General features: G+C 38.5%; 1 protein-coding gene across 1 annotated transcript in view; it reads left to right on the forward strand.

Moving 5' to 3' along the window:
- TTC6 (tetratricopeptide repeat domain 6) overlaps window positions 1-18,493 on the forward strand; it is a 246,572-nt gene that overhangs the window by 150,051 nt on the left and 78,028 nt on the right. The window contains exons 13-16 of the mRNA XM_074393424.1: window positions 7,265-7,727; window positions 8,033-8,162; window positions 9,348-9,520; window positions 11,418-11,554. Of these exons, the coding sequence (XP_074249525.1) occupies window positions 7,265-7,727; window positions 8,033-8,162; window positions 9,348-9,520; window positions 11,418-11,554 (903 nt within the window). The remainder of the gene's footprint in view (window positions 1-7,264; window positions 7,728-8,032; window positions 8,163-9,347; window positions 9,521-11,417; window positions 11,555-18,493) is intronic.

An 18,493-nucleotide genomic window follows, 5' to 3' on the forward strand; every position in this document is an offset into this window, starting at 1 on the left:
TTCCCACTAATCTGAATTTGGTAATTCACAGATTTGCTTTTTTCCATTTTATGTCCAACCATGAAGGTTATTTAATCATACCCATTCTTGGCTGGCTCCCTTAATGGTGAGAAGCAGCAGACTGCATATGTTCTTATGTATCAAATCAAATTGTGACTGTAAAAAGTCACTCCTGCAGAAGGCCACTGGAGTCACCTCACCTAGATTCATGCACTTCCTTTTATCCCCTTAGCCCTTTTGCTTCCCTCCTTAGCTAGGTCATGACAGGATGCCAAAGTCTGCAACAACTTTACAGCTTCACTGTTTCTCTAGAAGTTTCTCTCTGCTTTGGTCTCTGAGCTCAGTGTCGACAGACCAGCCTGAGAGAGTAGAGGGGACCTTCCCCAGTAGCTTGCTGACCCACAGTGAGCTCTTCCTACCAATGACTCTTGGCTCCCTTGACTCCCTTATACTCATTGCCTTACCTCCTACATGGGCTTTTGTCAATTGCTAGCCTCTTGATCTGCCTTATAGGACTGAGTAACATTCTTCATCTGAGATCCAGGCTACTAGCTTGTTTGCTAATGGCATTCCTATCCCTCTGAATGCATCTTCCTGTGCCCCTTTCTAGAATAATTATCCTTAGTCTTGACTCACTTGCTCCGTTCCTGCAAGTGAACCTGTGGTCTCAGACCTGGTTTTCTTGGCCCATTTGTGCTGCTGCATTCCTCAGAGAAGCAGAACTTATTTTCCCCCAAGCAGGAGTTGTTATATTTTTCTTAGTTGTTTTGCTCTTCCACTTTTTTTTATTTGTTTGTTTGTTTTTGGAGACATGGTTTCACTTCCATTACCCAGACTGGAGTGCAATGGTGTGATCTCAGGTCACTGCAACCTCTGCCTCCCGGGCTTAAGGGATTCTCCCACTTCAGCCTCTCAAGTAGCTGGGCCTACAGGTGGGTGCCACCACGTGTGGCTAATTTTTGTATCTTTTTTGGTACAGACAGGGTTTCACCATGTTGCCCAGGCTGGTCTTGAACTTCTGGTCTCAAGCAAATCACCCGCCTTGGCCTCCCAAAGTGCTGAGATTACAAGCATGAACCACTGCACCTGGCCATCAGGCCTGTTTTGAGTTTCATTTATTACTCTGCTTCTCTAAGAGCTGGCAGCAGTGATGTTCTAGGGGCAAGAACTCTGGATTGGGAATTTGTATAGATTTATATCCCAACCTCCATTCACTGGATCCCCAGTGACTAGGCCAAGCTACTTAATTTCCTTGAATATTTGTTTCCTCATCTGCAAGATGAATTGCCTATCCACATGATTTGTGAGGTCATGAGGTCACGTCCAGTTCAAACATCCTTTGATTTGGTTAGTAATATCATCCCTATTTTTATACACACAGAATACTTTGAGCAAAACATTTAAACTGTACAAAATTTCTGTTTTCTCAAATTGTCTTACATCTCATCTCAGATTAATTGTATGTACACACGTTCTAACCCAAAGGTTTGACTTTCTTAGACTGTTGTAGCTAGCATGTTAATTTACTGTGGTTCCTCCAACTGAAAAACCATGAACCATATTCATGGCTATGAAAACATGATCTAAAGTTGTAGTACAGGAAGAAATATTTACCTTTTGGGGTCGAGGTAAACAGCAAGTCCCCTCTTCTTATGTTCCTTTTCTTTGTACTATTTAATTTCAGTGATCTTGGACTATATCTCTTCCTCATAAAAGTTCATCCACTGTCTGCATTTGCTTTTTACATCCTTCTAGAAAGTTGCCTAACAAGATCTTGCTTGTTTCCTTAAAAATGGTATACTTATTAATATTTGATAGTAAAAATAATACAGTCATTGTAAAAACTTAGAAAATACAGCAATGCTACCATTGAGAAATAAGTCACAATTAACATATTTTTGGATGTTTATGTGGGAATATATTTTAACAAAGCTATATGTATATGCATGTATGTGTGTATCATAGTGCTTGTATATCTATAAAGAAATCTTGAAATTATATACATCAAACTATGGCAGTGATTCTTTTTGGAATAATGTGAAGGGATTAGGGGGTGGTTCAGGAGTAGTCTGGGATATGTATAGCTTCAAACTTAGATTTAGAGGATCCCCTCATTCAACTCTCTTTTATGTGGAGTTTCCTCCTCACTTGTGCCTCGTTAGTATCCTTTCCGCAGTTTCTCTGCCTAGTAAAATTTCAGAGTACTCATCACAGTTTTAGACGATACAGAAAAGTCAGGATATTGAAAGAGTGAAGCCTCTGAGAAGGCAAAAGTGGATGGGATGTAGAACACAAGTGATATGACAGAACTCCCAGGGAAGAAGTGTTGTGCGTTCTATGAAGGAAGTGTCTTCCATCCCTGGAGTGTATATTTGTTTATAAGAAAATGAGGCAGGTGTTCGAGTCAGGTAACTCCTCTATTTTTAATGAAGGTAAAGTTTATTAGCTTAAAGGGAAGTGTTGGAGGAACTATAGTTAAATATGATTACTCCAATTAAATTATGGCACATAGTAGGAACTCAGCAACAATTTGATGAATGAATAATTTCAGCCATTCATTTCTGCAACATACACTTATTGAGCACCTACTACATAGCAGGTACCATTTTAGACAAGGAGCATAGGACAATGAACAAGATCAGCAAACTTCCTGTCCTCATAGAGCTTATATTCTAGTGGGAGAGAGAGTAGAGAGGTAAACAAATAACGTTAGGAAGTGATAAATGTAATGAAGAAAATAAATCAGTGTAACAAAGGTTACTCTTTTAGACAGAGTGGCCAGGAGCCTCTATAAGGTAGTGATATTTGAGGGTAGAACTGAATGGAATGAGGGAGTGAGGTGTTTGAATATCTGAAGTGGCCACAGAAAGTGCAAAGGCCTTGAGTTAGACATGCTTGTTGCTTTTGAGGGACAGCATAAAAGTCAGTGTGGCTGGACCAGAGTGAGTGCAGAGTGGTAAGATGCGAGATTGAGGAAGTGGTCAGGGATAATATCACATGGTACCTTATAGGCCAGAGTAAGTTTGAAATTATTCATAAGAGTGCCAAGAAATCATTGTGGACTTGAGGATGGGGTACTGATGTTTATAGGTTATGGCAATGACTGGATTCTTAATACAAAAGGAAACATTGAGAGTTGGGAGCAGTGAGTTGACATGATCTAGTTTATGTTCCAGAAGTTCACTCTGGTTACTTATAAAAAATAAATCGATTGTAGTGAAGCAGAAAGACCAGTTAGAAAGCTATTGAAATAATCTGAGTGAGAAATCGTTTCTTGATCTGGGATGATAGCAAGCAAAATGCTGGAAAGTGGTTAGATTCGAGATAGATTTTAGAAAAAGGGACAACAGGATTTGCTTATGGGTTGTATATGGGAGATATATGTGTATAGACAGAGAGAGGGAGGGAGAGAGGCTTGTCCCTGCCATGTAAATGTAAACTTCATCAGATTCTCCTAAACTAGGGGAATGGAAAAGAAAGCATGTCAGGTCCACAGCTGCAAGCCAGGTGCCAGGAGGTATGTTCATTGCTTCGGTAAATATACCACATCTGGAACTAAAGCTGTAATTAAATTTGTGATAATTTATAGTCGCTCTCTACAAGCTATCTTGGTTTTACACTGGTGAAACAGGAAAGTAAAATGGAGATATGGTGGGAATTGCCCCCTACGTCTTACAAGTCTCTGATGGTGCCACTAATGTGTAATTTCCCTGGTGCTCTGGTATTGCTTTTTGTCTGCTATCTTGGTGGATAGTGGTGTGAGATGGAATGAGTACAGTTGTAGAGATCTCTAGTTGGCCCTTACTACCATTATCTGCCTCAGTCTACAGTTTATTCAGTTATTACATGTATTTACTCCCACTACACATGCTGGGACTAGGGAAATTATTTTTAAAAACTGGGTCTATGTCTCATTAGATTCACTGTTAAATGGCCCCAGGCCAAGGTTCTTTCTATCACTTGACTTTCACAATTCCCTAATTTGATTGATAAGTGTCAGTGGCATTTGTAGTGGGTATCTGTGGATTAGCATGAAGAGAGAGCCAGGATCTAATGACCCCTGGAAAGTTTGAGCATTCTTCTTTCTCAAACCTTTGGAAAATTTCAGGGAAGATTCGCTGTGGATACCTAAGCTACAATGCAGGATTCTTCCTCAGTGGGACTTTGTCCGACTTTCCTGTTAAGAGAGGTTTTGGACTACGAACTGGCTGGGGTCTGAGAGCTGGGTAGAGGATTGTGAACCCCCACTATAACTGCTTAGGTTTGTAACAGAATACCTGTAAGTTTCCCCCCTATGTAAGCCAAAGAACATCCAAGGAGGCTGCCCATTTATCTCATCTCTAAGGACCTTTAGGCATTTAGTTGCCACAGATCCTTGAGAGTTAAAATCCTGTTAACTACCATTCTGTCTCTATTGCTTATTATGTCAGAGTATGTACCACATCTGTAGCAGTAAAACTGGGTTTTGCCACTTCAGGGTTCTATTATTTTCACTGGAATCAGTGAAACAAATTTCTTTGCTCCCTTTCCCCCACTGTCATTCTTTTCCTGGTCTGAGGTCAGCACCCACAAGGCTTTTCAAGGATATTTTGCCCCCTCGCCTATGCATTCTTTGGCCTTTTCAAGGGTTAGGACTTGACTACGCACATTCCATATTGCAGATAAATTCTTATTTCCTGAACCTTAGAACTGATTTCTCTATGGCAATGGCTCTTATAGTGTAATTCATGCATTAGCGTTACTTGGGAACTTGTTAGAGGTGCATGTTCTGGAACTCCACCCTAGGTCTACCGAACAAGAGACCCTGGGGGTAGAGCCTAAAAATCTGTATTTTGAACAAGACTTTGGGTAACTCTGATGCATGCTGAAGTTTGAAAACCCTTCGCTTAGAGTATTCCCAGGTGTTCTAGCTAAGGCTGTGTGTGCTGAGGCCAGTAGCCACCAACCCAAGGTTACCTCCGTGGAGGAGGTATGTGGGATGCTGAGGGACTGTAATGGCTGTGGCTCCGTGAGAGGCTCGGGGAGTCACAGCTGAGTGATTTTAGGGTCTGCTTGAGGTAGGTCCATTACAGTATATGAGGCAATGTCACAGTGTAGTCACTGAAAGAAGCTTATACAGGAAAGGACTGAGTGTCTCAGATGGGAGATCTGACAATTCCTCAGCCAGTCTCCTCTGTTAAGGGAAGATAAGTGGAAATTGGAGATTTAAAATTCTCACTCTCATTCACATCTCCTTGTATGTTAACATCCCGTATTTCAGTTTTCTGCTGCTTGTCTAGTAGCTTCATTACCTTGGTGCACAAAGTTTAGAGGATACTTAATAGGTACTGCAACTACTCTTTGGTCTGAAAGAAGTAGTCAACTGAACACACAATTTTTGTAATCATTATCATTGTCCTAATGACTTAAAGCTCCTTGATCTCCCAATGCCTGGCCTTCTACCTGAACATCATTCTCTGCTAACACTGGTGATATATGACAAGTTTTTATATCACCACATGCTGTGGATTACTTGTGTCCTATTTTAACCTGGCAAGGAAGTTATCCTAGAATACTTTGTGTGTGTGTGTGTGTGTGTGTGTGTGTGTGTGTGTGTATGTGTGTGTGTGTTTCCTGAGTTCATCTCTGGTACTAATTACTTTATCAGTCAAGATCCCAGTAGTAAACAGCACTCATCTTAGGATAATTCTGAGAGGTTATGGTAAAGGAGAAATTTATGAAAATGTCGAAGTACAAGGAAATCAGAAATGATAATGCAGTATCCTGGGGCTAAAAAGGTAAAGCCATTTTCTACTCTTAAGTTTGAGAGGACAAAAAAAAAATAAAATAAAATAAAATAAAAGGGAGTAATGACTAGAACCTGAAAGAAAAGAGTTGTATAGAAATGATTTTCTTGAAATCAGTAGTGATCTTTGTTCAAGGATCCTAGCTAGTTTGAGGAGACTCTTCATGAGGAAGCCAGAGGAATAAACACCTTGACTTCACTCTCCTCCTTCCCTCTGTTGGGGTTCCTAATTGGACGAACTTTATGAGAAGACAGAGACCATGGGATCCTATGGCTATAGCCTGTACAGATCAGTTTTCTGGGACAGGGAGCAAGATGAGAAGGTTAGAAATGAATGTGGAGGTGCAAACAAAACGTATCTGGCACAGAACGCCTTTCTAAAGGTAATTTGGTCAGAAATATGAATTGAGAAGGAGCCATCCAGTCAGAAGGGCTGAAAAAAGCAATGGTCTTGAGACTTGCTCAAGGATGATGTAGAAAATGTGGGGTACAGTAGTGGTGTCAGAGATCTATGCTGGCACCTGATCATGTGGGGTCTTACAGACTGTGGTGAAGAGCTTGATTTGCATACTTATTAGGGGAAGCTCTTGGAGGAGCAATGCGATCTTGTTTACATTTGTAAAACAAAAACAAAAATTATGCCTGGCTGTCATGCAGAGAACGAATTAGACAAAGTGCAAAAGTAGAAGCAGGGAATTAAGAAATTATTCTACTCTAAGAAAAATAGATGACGGTGGTTGGCACTAGAATGTGGAAAGGAATGGAGAATTTATGAAAATAAGGAAAGGGAAGGAAATGGACTTTTCTTACCTTTATTCTCCTAATATTTAGTATTTCTCGTGGTACATACTCAGTAAATATGAAGTGATAGGGTAAATTCTTTTTCTTCCCTTAGAGTGAGTTTATTCTTATTTCCTACGGCTAGTATAGTACCAGCCATATGGCACATGTTACTCAATGAAGACTGTGTCAACAAAGAAGAATTTGAGAAGGCTAATCCTAGACTTACAGCATTTGAAAGCATATATTAGGTATTATTTAATTTAAAAGCCTACTTACTAGAGAAGGGTAAAACTGGGATGTTTAGTGGACAGTCTGTGGTGTAGTCAACTCCTGCCTTCTTCCCGCTGCCTGAAGTTCACGTCCTCTTTAATCTCTTGAATGGCATTTTTTTCCCCTCACATTTCATGCTTTCCTAATTCTCCATTATAATTCCCGAAAGGTGCATTGACCCCATTTTTTTCAGTACTCTAAGGAGGCTACATCTTTAAAAACAGTCTTTTGCTTTTATAAACTTGACAGAGATTCTTCATACAGTGTTGCCATTTTATTAAATGAGGAGAACTTGTGCATAAAATTAGCATGCAATTTTGTTTTGATAATAGAAGTAGTAGTTATGTGTGCGGCTGAGTTGATTTACTGATTAGAAAGATGATTGTATTTCTGTAATTAAAAAAAAATCACTCTTTTAAAAACTAGATCAGAATCTCATGGAATACTTCCTGAACAGAAGAAATATTTGTTCAAAGTTCCATTATATGAACGTCAAATACGGTGCCCCAGCTTACCTTTGTATTTAAATTTTGAAAAATTCGTCCAAATGAAGGGAGGAATTCCAGAAAATAGTGATCCTCGGACATGGGCTCTTGATATGCTCATTGAACACAAATATCAGCGTACACCTATAAAAGAGAAAGTTGATAAAATATCTGTTCTTGAAGACCCACCTGAAATAGTAATAGAACCACCAAAACTAAAATTAAATGATGATGTGGAGTCCAGTCTTCCACCAGAGGTCATTAAACATTACGAATCTGAAGTGAAGATTTTGACTGAAGAAATAAATAATAAGACAGAATATCCTGCATTTGCATATTGTAGGCGTGGAGCTATTTATAGGAAACTGGGAAAGTTGCAGAGTGCCATGAATGATCTACAGAAAGTAAGTTTTATTTAACCAAAATAGTAATATTCACCATTTACACTTGCTTTTAATTATACAGTAATTTGCTGAAATTTTGAACAATGGATGTTTATAGTATAGCATGTGGAATTATAACAGTATGATTATTTGCATTTTCAAATAATATTAAAAACAAGATTTTAGTTTGTCGGATTGGGAGGTTTTATTTTATGTTGTATACATACAAAGCCACTGGGATTTTCAATCGTGTTTGAAAATCTACTTGATAGGATATCCTCCTTTAGCAAATTAACTTTAACTGAATTTATACATATATTTTCTAGGCAATGCTCTTGGAACCATTGTTTCTCAATGCCTATTGGCACCGACATTTAATTTATCTTTTCCAAGACAAAATTAATGAAGCTTTGGATGACTTGAATTATATACATAAATATAATAAAAATAATACAGGTGGGTCGTCTGTAGTGACAGTTATATTATACAGATTTTGACCTCAGCCTTGCCATTTGTTGGTACTATAAAGATATATAAATCACTAGATATACATCCTGAAATTGACTTTCCTCAATTAAATTTTTTACTCTTGTTGTTGTGAATCCAGGGCTCATACAATTCTTTAGTGTTTTTAAAATATTTATCATGGTTTGAAAGATTATTGTCCTTGATATATATTGCAGTAAATTGATTCCTTACTGCTTATCTCACAACTGAAGAATATGAAATTAAAATTGTTATAGAAGTAATTTACAAATATCTCTTTGATTTGTGTGATTTGATCACACCTGTCTGAGTCAGAGTTATTGTATACCTAGGATTTCTTGCTTGTATGAAATCTATACCTTTGCCCTTATGTGCTATCCTGCAACCAACTTGAAGCACTAGACATGGAACTTTCTAGGAATATGAAAATGTGATATTCATCTGTGTAGCCCCAGCACCTACAACATACACATAAAGTAAAACATGAGCTTAATAAATGATTTTTGACCTGTGTTGATTTCTGCTAAAAGTCTGTTAGGTTTTGTGTTATCACAATCTCACTTTTTACTATCATGATTAAGGTATTATGAAAAAACATGTTAGACACATGGAAAGGCAAAAGGTAATTTCAAATTGAAAGTACCTTTAACCACAAATGAGCATTTATCCAGCCTTTGAGAACAAATTTGGCATTGTTGAAATAAAAATTAAATGAAATGGGCTTAGGTATGGTGCCTCACACCTGTAAACCCAGCACTTTGGGAGGCTGAGGTGGGCAGATGTCATGAGCCTAGGAGTTCGAGGCCAGCCTGGGCAACATGATGAACCCCTGTCTCTATAAAAAAAATACAAAAATTAGATGGGTGTGGTGGCATGCATCTGTAGTCCCAGCTACATAGGAGGCTGATGTGGGAGGATTGCTTGAGCCCTGGAGGTCGAGGCTGCAGTGAGCCATGATTGTGCCACTGCACTCCAGCCTGGGTGACAGAAGGAGATCCTGCCTAAAAAATAAAATAAAATAAATTAGTTAAGAAAATATAATAGAGAAAAATTATTTTGGCTTCATTTTTGGAGGGAGAGGGATTAATCTTTTAAAAATTTCATAGTGAATGAAAGGATTATAACACCAAATTTTATCTTTTTAATCTTCTTTAGAGGCATATTTATCAAAGGCAGAAATTTACAGAGGAAAAAAAGATGTAACGTTGGCAATTCTAAACTATACCCAGGCAATTAAATGCAGACCCACAGATGCTGATATCTATTTCAGGAGGGGTGAGATGTATGAAATAGCAAACAAAGTACTGGCCATTGATGACTTTTCTAAAGTAAGCTTTATCACATATAATTTTTGCCATTTGTATAGTTTAGATTGTGATATTCTCATGCAAATAGTACAGCAAGTTTTTGGAGGTCTTTTTGTATATATTATGTAATCAAAATTAATTTATTATAGGTTAGAAGTTAGAGTTTTCATTACTGGAATTAACAGTAACACTATGTTAATTATTTTAAAACATTGGTGGCTGAATGAATTTACATCAGAATTGGGCATTGAGATAATGCTTAGGGGGACCCAGCTTTTCCAGCTGTCTCCTCTGGAGCCATGATACAGTGATTAAAGAAGCCTTTAAAAATTGCTTCTTGGCTGGGCACGGTGGCTCAAGCCTGTAATCCCAGCACTTTGGGAGGCCGAGGCGGGCGGATCACGAGGTCAAAAGATTAAGACCAGCCTGGCCAACATGGTGAAACCCTGTCTTCTACTAAAAATACAAAAATTAGCTGGACATGGTGGCGTACGCCTGTAGTCCCAGCTACTCGGGAGGCTGAGGCAGGAGAATTGCTTGAACCCGGGAGGCAGAGGTTGCAGTGAGCCGAGATTGTGCCACTGCACTCCAGCTTGGCGCCTGGGGACAGAGTGAGACTCTGTCTCAAAAAAAAAAAAAAAAAAAAAAAAAAATTGCTTCTTACTATTAAACATTAAAAAAAAGTATTTTCTACTTTTTAACTATTGAATAGCTGATTCTTTTCTGCAGGGAACCTATCTGCTCTCAAAAAAACTGCTAACTGTTTCATTTATTTGTTTATTCATTTATTCATTTGCTCACTTGCAAATATTTATTTACTAAGGTACTGTTACAAATTATGATAAGTGCTATGAAGGAAATAAAGATGATAGAAGAGTAACTTATGTTTAGGAGATGTCAGAGAATTGAGGAAACGAACTTTTACCTGAACCATAGTCAAGGCAAAGTATTCCCCTGATTGCAGTACAATTCTAACTCTGATCTCCTGACTTTAAACTCGAAATTCTTACTCCTTACTGCAGTTAAGAATTTAGAAGCAATTATTTAAATTATTTAATTTTCCATGTTCCCAACTGCCCTATTTATTAATCCATGACATACATTTAACACTTTTCTGCTTGAGGAGAATATTATATGTTTTGTTAACTTCTGGCCTAGAAATGATGAAAAAGCTCTTTTGAAGATGCTTAAATTGTTAGATTATCTATTCTCTTCATTTCCACTATCCTGCACCAATAGTCTAGAAATAGAGTAATGCAGCAGACTGAGGTCAAACAAATTTTGAAACCTTAAGGATTTTTGTTTTTTTCTATTTTAAAAATACTTGCTCACCTCCTTTTAGCTTCAATTCTTTTCTACTAACAAATAATAGGTGAAGAGCTTAATAACTGATACATGACTTAGTCTGTTCCCTCTATTACTTTGCATGTCAATGTAAAATGAATGAGGCATGCCAATACCAATTCAATTCTCTTCTCCGCTTTAATGGCTAATCTATATTTTATTTGATTGAATCAGTCTTGTTGTAATCTAATATGTTAAATCTTTAATTAGAATAAAATGCTGTGATAGATCCAATGAACTCCACTCTAGTTGAACAATTCACTTACGTGTTTTTATCAGAAAAAATTTCAGAGGGCAGAAGCTTGGGCAGAAGCTTGGGCTTCTTGTATATGCTTTTTTTTTTTTTTTTTTCCCTCTCTCTGAGAAAATATTGTCTCTAGAATTTGATGATGGAAAAACATCCCCTAAAGATATGTTCTTTAGATACAATTCTGAAAAACTTAGCATCTTCAAATGATTTGCTTTTATTAACCTGAAGTTAAAAACACAGTTTTACATCACTGATGTGACTATATACTAATTTTATTAATTAATTCATTTTGTGATGTTTATGTACCTCCTCCTGTCTCTGTAGTGTATTTTTTATGATCCCAAAAGAACAGATGCATTATTGAAACGTGGGCTGTTTTATTATGAAAATGAAAACTGGTTTGCAGCTATCGAGGATTTTACGGCCTTGTTAAATATAGATCACCAAAATTCTCAAGCAAGGTAAGAATGATTTTAGATGTCATTTTTGAAATTATTATTTGAAATACATTTTCAGAAAAGAAAATTGCTTGTAATATATCAGACAGTTCTTGAAAGACAATGAATCGATTTTCAGTGCCATCAGTAAATGAAATATCGTTGCCTACACCCTAATGGTGTGGGTAACAGGTGTAAATGACAATTTAAAATTGTTTTACTTGCATTTCCTAAATATTAGTTATATTATCAATTTCTAAAGCCTTGCTTACCACCTTGCATCTCTTCTTTATATCCTTTGTACTTTTTGCACAGAAAACTATTCACAGATATTCTTGTAGTATCTTTTATTTACTTATTTATAGAGACCGAGTCTCACTCTATCACCTTGTCTAGGGTGCAGTGACGTAGTAGTGGCTCACTGCAGACTTGACCTCCTGGACTCATGCGATCCTCCCACCTCTGCCTCCCAAATAGCTAAGAGTACAGGGCTGTGCTGCCCCAGCCAGCTAATTTTTCTTTCTTATCTTTTTTTTTTTTTTTTTTTTTTTTTTTTTTTTTTTTTTGGCTCTCACTTTGTTACCTAGGTTGTTCTTGAACTCCTGGCTTCAAGGGATATACTGTCTTATTGTATTGTATATTAAACTTTGTACATAGTGCAGTTTTCCTTTGTGCATAATACAGTTTTCATTTTGTTGCTTTTCTTTTAATAGAAAATTTGTTTTGAATTGGTATAAAATATGTATGTAATCATGTTTACTCCTGTTTTTACTTGCAGTTTATAATTAAATCATTTTAAAAATATTATTTTAAGTTCTGAGATACATGTGCAGAACGTGCAGGGTTGTTACATAGCTATGCCTGTGCCATGGTGGTTTCTTGCACCTATCAACCCGTCATCTACATTAGGTATTTCTCCTAATGCTATCCTTCCCCTAACTTCCACTCCCCTGACAGGCCCCTGTGTGTGATGTTCCCCTCTCTGTGTCCATGTGTTCTCATTGTTCAACTCCCACTTATGAGTGAAAACATGTGGTGTTTGGTTTTCTGTTCCTGTGTTAGTTTGCTGAGAATGACGGTTTCCAGCTTCATCCATGTCCCTGCAAAGGACATGAACTTATTCTTTTTTTTGAGACGGAGTTTTGCTCGTCACCCAGGCTGGAGTGCAATGGCGTGATCTTGGATCACGGCAACCTCCACCTCCTGCATTCAAGCGATTCTCCTGCCTCAGCCGCCTAAGTAGCTGGGATTACAGACATCTGTCACCATACCTCGCTAATTTTTGTATTTTTAGTAGAGATGGGGTTTTACCATGTTGGCCAGGCTGGTTGTGAGCTCCTGATCTCAGGTGATCTGCCTGCCTTGGCCTCCCCAAGTGCTAGGATTACTGGTGTGAGCCACGGTGCCTGGCCTAAACATGTTATTTTTTAGGGCTGCATAGTATTCCATGGTGCAAATGTGCCACATTTTCTTTATCAGTCTGTCATCAATGGGCATTTGGGTTGTTTCCAAGTCTTTGCTATTGTAAATAGCGCTGCAATAAACATACATGCCTTTATAGTAGGATGATTTGTAATCCTTTAGGTATATAGCCAGTAATGAGATTGCTGGGTCAAATGATATTTATGATTGTAGATCCTTGTGGAATTGCCACACTGTCTTTCATAATGGTCGAACTAATTTACACTCCGACCAGCAGTGTAAAAGTATTGCTATTTCTACATATTCTCATCAGCATCTGTTTCCTGACTTTTTAATGATCATCATTCTAACTGGCATGAGATAGTATCTGACTGTGATTTTGATTTGCATTTCTCTAGTGACCAGTGATGATGAGCTTTTTTCATGTTTGTTGGCTGCATAAATGTCTTCTTTTGAGAAGTGTATGTTCACATTCTTTGTCTACTTTTTGTTGGGTTTTTTTATTTTCTTGTAAATTTGTTTAAGTTCCTTGTAGATTCTGGATATTAGACCTTTGTCACTTGAACAGATTGCAAAACTTTTCTTCCATTCTGTAGGTTGCCTCTTCACTCTTATGATAGTTTCTTTTGCTGTGCAAAAGCTCTTTAGTTTAATTAGATCCCATTTGTCCATTTGGCTTTTGTTGCCATTGCTTTTGGTGTCTTAGTTATGAAGTCTTTGCCCATGCCTATGTCCTGAATGGTATTGCCTAGGTTTTCTTTTAGAGTTTTAGGTGTTACATTTAAGTCTTTAATCCATCTTGAGTTAATTTTTGTGTAAGGTGTAAGGAAGGGACCCAGTTTGTTTTCTTTCCCCATTGTTGTTTTTATCAGGTTTGTTGAAGAGCAGATGGTTGTAGATGTGTGGTGTTATTTCTGAGGCCTCTGTTCTGTTCCATTGTTCTGTATATCTGTTTTGGTACCAGTACCATGCTGTTTTGGCTACTGAAGGCTTGTAGTATAGTTTGAAGTCAGGTAGTGTGATGCTTCCAGCTTTGTTCTTTTTGCTTAAGGATTGTCTTGGCTAAACAGGCTCTTTTTTGGTTCCATATGAAATTTAAAGTAGTTTTTTTTTTTCTAATTCTGTGAAGAAAGTTACTGGTAGCTTGATGGGAATAGCATTGAATCTATAAATTACTTTGGGCAATATGGACATTTTCATAATACTGATTTTTCCTATCCATGAGCATGGAATGTTTTTCCATTTGTTTGTATCCTCTCTTATTTCCTTGAGCAGTGGTTTGTAGTTCTCCTTGAAGAGGTCTTTCACATCCCTTGTAAGTTATATTCCTAAGTATTTTATTATCTTTGTAGCAATTGTGAATGGGAGTTCACTCATGATTTGGATCTGTTTGTCTGTTATTAGTGTATAGGAATGCTTGTAATTTTTGTACATTGATTTTATATCCTAAGACTTTGCCGAGTTGCTTATCAGCTTCAGGAGTTTTAGGGCTGAGACAATGGGGTTTTCTAAATATACAATCATATCATCTGCAAGAAAAGACAATTTGACTTCCTGTCTTCCTATATGAATACCCTTTATTTTTTTTCTCTTGCCTGATTTCCCTGGCCAGAACTTTCAACACTGTGTTGGATGAGAGTGGTGAGAGAGGCATCCTTGTCTTGCACCAGTTCTCAAAGGAAATGCACTTTTGCCCATTCAACCTGATATTGGCTATGGGTTTGTCATAAATAGCTTTTATTATTTTGAGATATATTCCATTAATACCTAGTTTACTGAGAGTTTTTAGCATAAAGGAATGTTGAATTTTACTGAAGGCTTTTTCTGCATCTATTGAGATAATCGTGATTTTTGTCATTGGTTCTGTTTATGTGATGGATTCTGTTTATTAATTTGCATATGTTGAACCAGTCTTGCATCCTAAGGATGAAGCTGACTTGATTGAAGCTTTTTGTTGTGCTGCTGGATTTGGTTTGCCAGTATTTTTTTTTTTTTTTTTTTTTTTTTTTTGAGACGGAGTTTCGCTCTTGTTACCCAGGCTGGAGTGCAATGGCGCGATCTCGGCTCACCGCAACCTCCGCCTCCTGGGTTCTGGCAATTCTCCTGCCTCAGCCTCCTGAGTAGCTGGGATTACAGGCACACGCCACCATGCCCAGCTAATTTTTTGTATTTTTAGTAGAGACGGGGTTTCACCACATTGACCAGGATGGTCTCGATCTCTCGACCTTGTGATCCACCCGCCTCGGCCTCCCAAAGTGCTGGGATTACAGGCTTGAGCCACCACACCCGGCCCCGCCAGTATTTTTTTTAAGGATTTTCACATTAATATTCATCGGTGATACTGGCCTGAAATTTTCTTTTTTTGCTGTGTCTCTGTCAGGTTTTGGTATCAGCATGATACTGGCCTCATAAAATGAGTTAGGGAGGAGTCCCTCTTTTTCTGCTGTTTGGAATGGTTTCAGAAGGCATGGTGCCAGCTTCTCTTTGTACCTCTGGTAGAATTTGGCTGTGCATCCATCTGGTCCTGGGCTCTTTTTGGTTGGTAGTCTATTAATTACTGCCTTAGTTTCAGAACTTGTTGTTGGTCTATTCATGGGTTTGACTTCTTCCTGGTTTAGTCTTAGGAGTGTGTATGTGTCTAGGAATTTATCAATCTCCTCTAGATTTTCTAGTTTATTTGCATAGAATGTTTATAGTATTCTCTGATGGTAGCTTGTATTTTTGTGGGATCAGTGGTCATATCCCCCTTTTCTGTTTTTATTGTATCTATTTGATTCTTCTCTCTTTTCTTCATTAGTCTAGCTAGAGGTCTATTTTGTTAATCTTTTTTAAAAAAAAACAACTGCTGGATTCATTGATTTTTCAAAGAGTTTTTCATGTCCGTCTCTTTCAGTTTTGCTCTGATCTTAGTTATTTCTTATCTTCTGCTAACATTTGAATTTGCTCTTGCTTCTCTAGTTCTTTTAATTGTGATATTAGGGTGTCAATTTTAGATCTTTCTTGCTTTCTCTTGTGGGCATTTAGTACTATAAATTTCCCTTTTAACACTGCTTTAGCTCTGGTGTGTTTTCCAACTTGGTTCCATTCTCCCCGTCACTTTCAGATACACCAATTAATCATAGGTTTTGTCTTTTCACATAGTCCCATATTTCCTGGAAGCTTTTATCATTCCTTTTCATTCTTTTTTCTCTAATCTTGTCTTCACACCTTACTTCAGTAAGTTGAACTTAAATCTCTGATATCCTTTCTTCTGCTTGATTGATCTGACTATTGATACTTGTGTATGCTTCACGAAGTTCTTATCCTGTGTTTTTCAGCTCCATCAGGTTATTTATGTTCCTCTCTAAAGTAGTTATTCTAATTAGCAGTTCCTGTAACCTTTTATCAAGGTGTTTAGCTTCCTTGCATTGGGTTAGAACATGCTCCTTTAGCTCAGAGGAATTTGTTATTACCCACCTTCTGAAGCCTGCTTCTGTCAATTTGTCAATCTTATTCTCTGTTGCGTTTTGTGCCCTTGCTGAAGAGGAGTTGCAATCTTTGGAGAAGAGGCATTCTGGTGTTTGGAATTTTCAGCTTTTTTGCATTGGTTCTTTCTCATCTTCATGGTTTATCTACCTTTGATTTCTGAGGCTGATGCTCTTTGGATGGGTTTTTGTGTGGGTTTTTTTTTTTTTTTTATGTTGATGTTGCTTCTGTTTGTTAGTTTTTCTTCTAAGAGTCCAGCCCCTCTTCTGCAGATCTGCTGCAGTTTGCTGGAGGTCTACTTCAGACCCTGTTTGCCTGGGTATCACCAGTTAAGGCTGCAAAAGAGCAAACTTTGCTGCTTGCTCCTTCCTCAGGAAACTTTTCTTCAGAGGGGCATCAGCCTGATTCCAATCAGAGCTCTCCTGTGTGAAGTGTCTGTCGATCCTGGTTAGGAGGTCTGTCCCAATCAGGAGGCACAGGGGTCAAGGATACGCTTGAGGAGGAGCTCAAGTGCTGTGCTTGGAGAACCCTTCTTGTCAGGATCAGCTGCTCTCTTCAAAGCCGGCAGGCAGGAACATTTAAGTACACTGAAGCTGCACCCACAGCTGCCCCTTCCCCCAGGTGCTCTGTCCCAGGGATATGGGAGTTGTATCTATAAGCTCCTGACTGGGGCTGCTGCCTTTCTTTCAGAGATGCTTTGCCCAATGAGGAGGAATCTAGAGAGGCAGTCTGGCCACAGCCACTTTACTGCACTGTGGTGAATTCTGCCCAGTCCAAACCTTCCATCCTCCTTAGCACTATCAGGGGAAAACTGCCTACTCAAGCCTCTGTAATGGTGGACGTCCCTCTCCCCACCAAGCTTGATCATCTCAGCTGTACTTTAGACTGCTGTGCCAGCAGTGAGAATTTCAAGTCAGTGGTTCTTAGCTTGCTGGGCTCTGTGGGATTGGGACCTGCTGAGTGAGACCCCTTGGCTCCCTGGCTTCAGTTCCCTTTCCAGGGGAGCAAATGGTTCTGTCTCATTGAGGTTCCAGGTTTTGCACTGAAGTATGAAAAGGAACTCCTGCAGCTAGCCCAGTATCTGCCCAAACAGCCACCCACTTTTTTGCTTCAAACCCAGGGACCTGGTGGTGTAGGCACACAAGGGGTTCTCCTGATCTGGGGACTGCAAAAACCATGAGAAAGGGTGGTATCACATAGCACAGGCTCTCATGGCTTCCCTTGGTTGAGGGAGGGAGGTCCCTGGGTCCTTGCACTTCCTGGGTGAGGCGATGCCCCACCCTGCTTTTAGTAACCCTCCATTGGCTGCACCACTGCCTAATCAGTCCCAGCGAGATGAACCAGGTACCTCAGTTGGAAATGCAGAAATCACCTGCCTTCTGCATTGGTCTTGCTGGGAGCTGCAGACCAGAGCTGTTCCTTTTTGGCAATTTTGCCAGATCTCCTTAAATCATTTTTAAAGTAAAATAAAGCATATATCCAGAAAAGTGTACAAAATGGAAATGTACAGCATAATAACTTATTATAGTGTAAATACCCACGTAACCATCCTCAGGTCATTTGCAACACTCTAGAACCCACCCTCATGCCTTTCTCTTTCCTGGGGAAAGACAACCATTGTCTATTTTAATCACTTTTTTACAGTTCTTTATAGTTGCATCAAATAAGTATGTATCCCTAAACATTCTTAGTTTAATTTTGCCTATTTTTTGAACTTTATATAAATTGATTTATATGATAGTATTCTTTTATGTCTAGCTTCTTTCTTCAAGAGTTATGTGCTACTGCATGTGGTCCAAGTTTCCTCACTTTAAATTTATGGGGTACAAAAGGATGCTATGATACATGTATACAATCTGTAATGATGGAATCAAGCTCATTAACATATCCAGCACCTCAAATACTTAACATTTTTCCTCTTGTCTAACTAAACATTGTACCCTTTGACCAATGATTCCCCATTTTTCATAACCCTCGACCTCTAATAACCACTGTTATTCTACTCTCTGCCTCTATGTATTTGTTTTAGATTTCACATATAAATGATAACATTTGGTATTTTTCTCTGTGTGACTT

This window comes from Saimiri boliviensis, chromosome 2 (genome assembly GCF_048565385.1).
Source record: "Saimiri boliviensis isolate mSaiBol1 chromosome 2, mSaiBol1.pri, whole genome shotgun sequence".
Lineage (NCBI taxonomy): Eukaryota > Metazoa > Chordata > Mammalia > Primates > Cebidae > Saimiri > Saimiri boliviensis.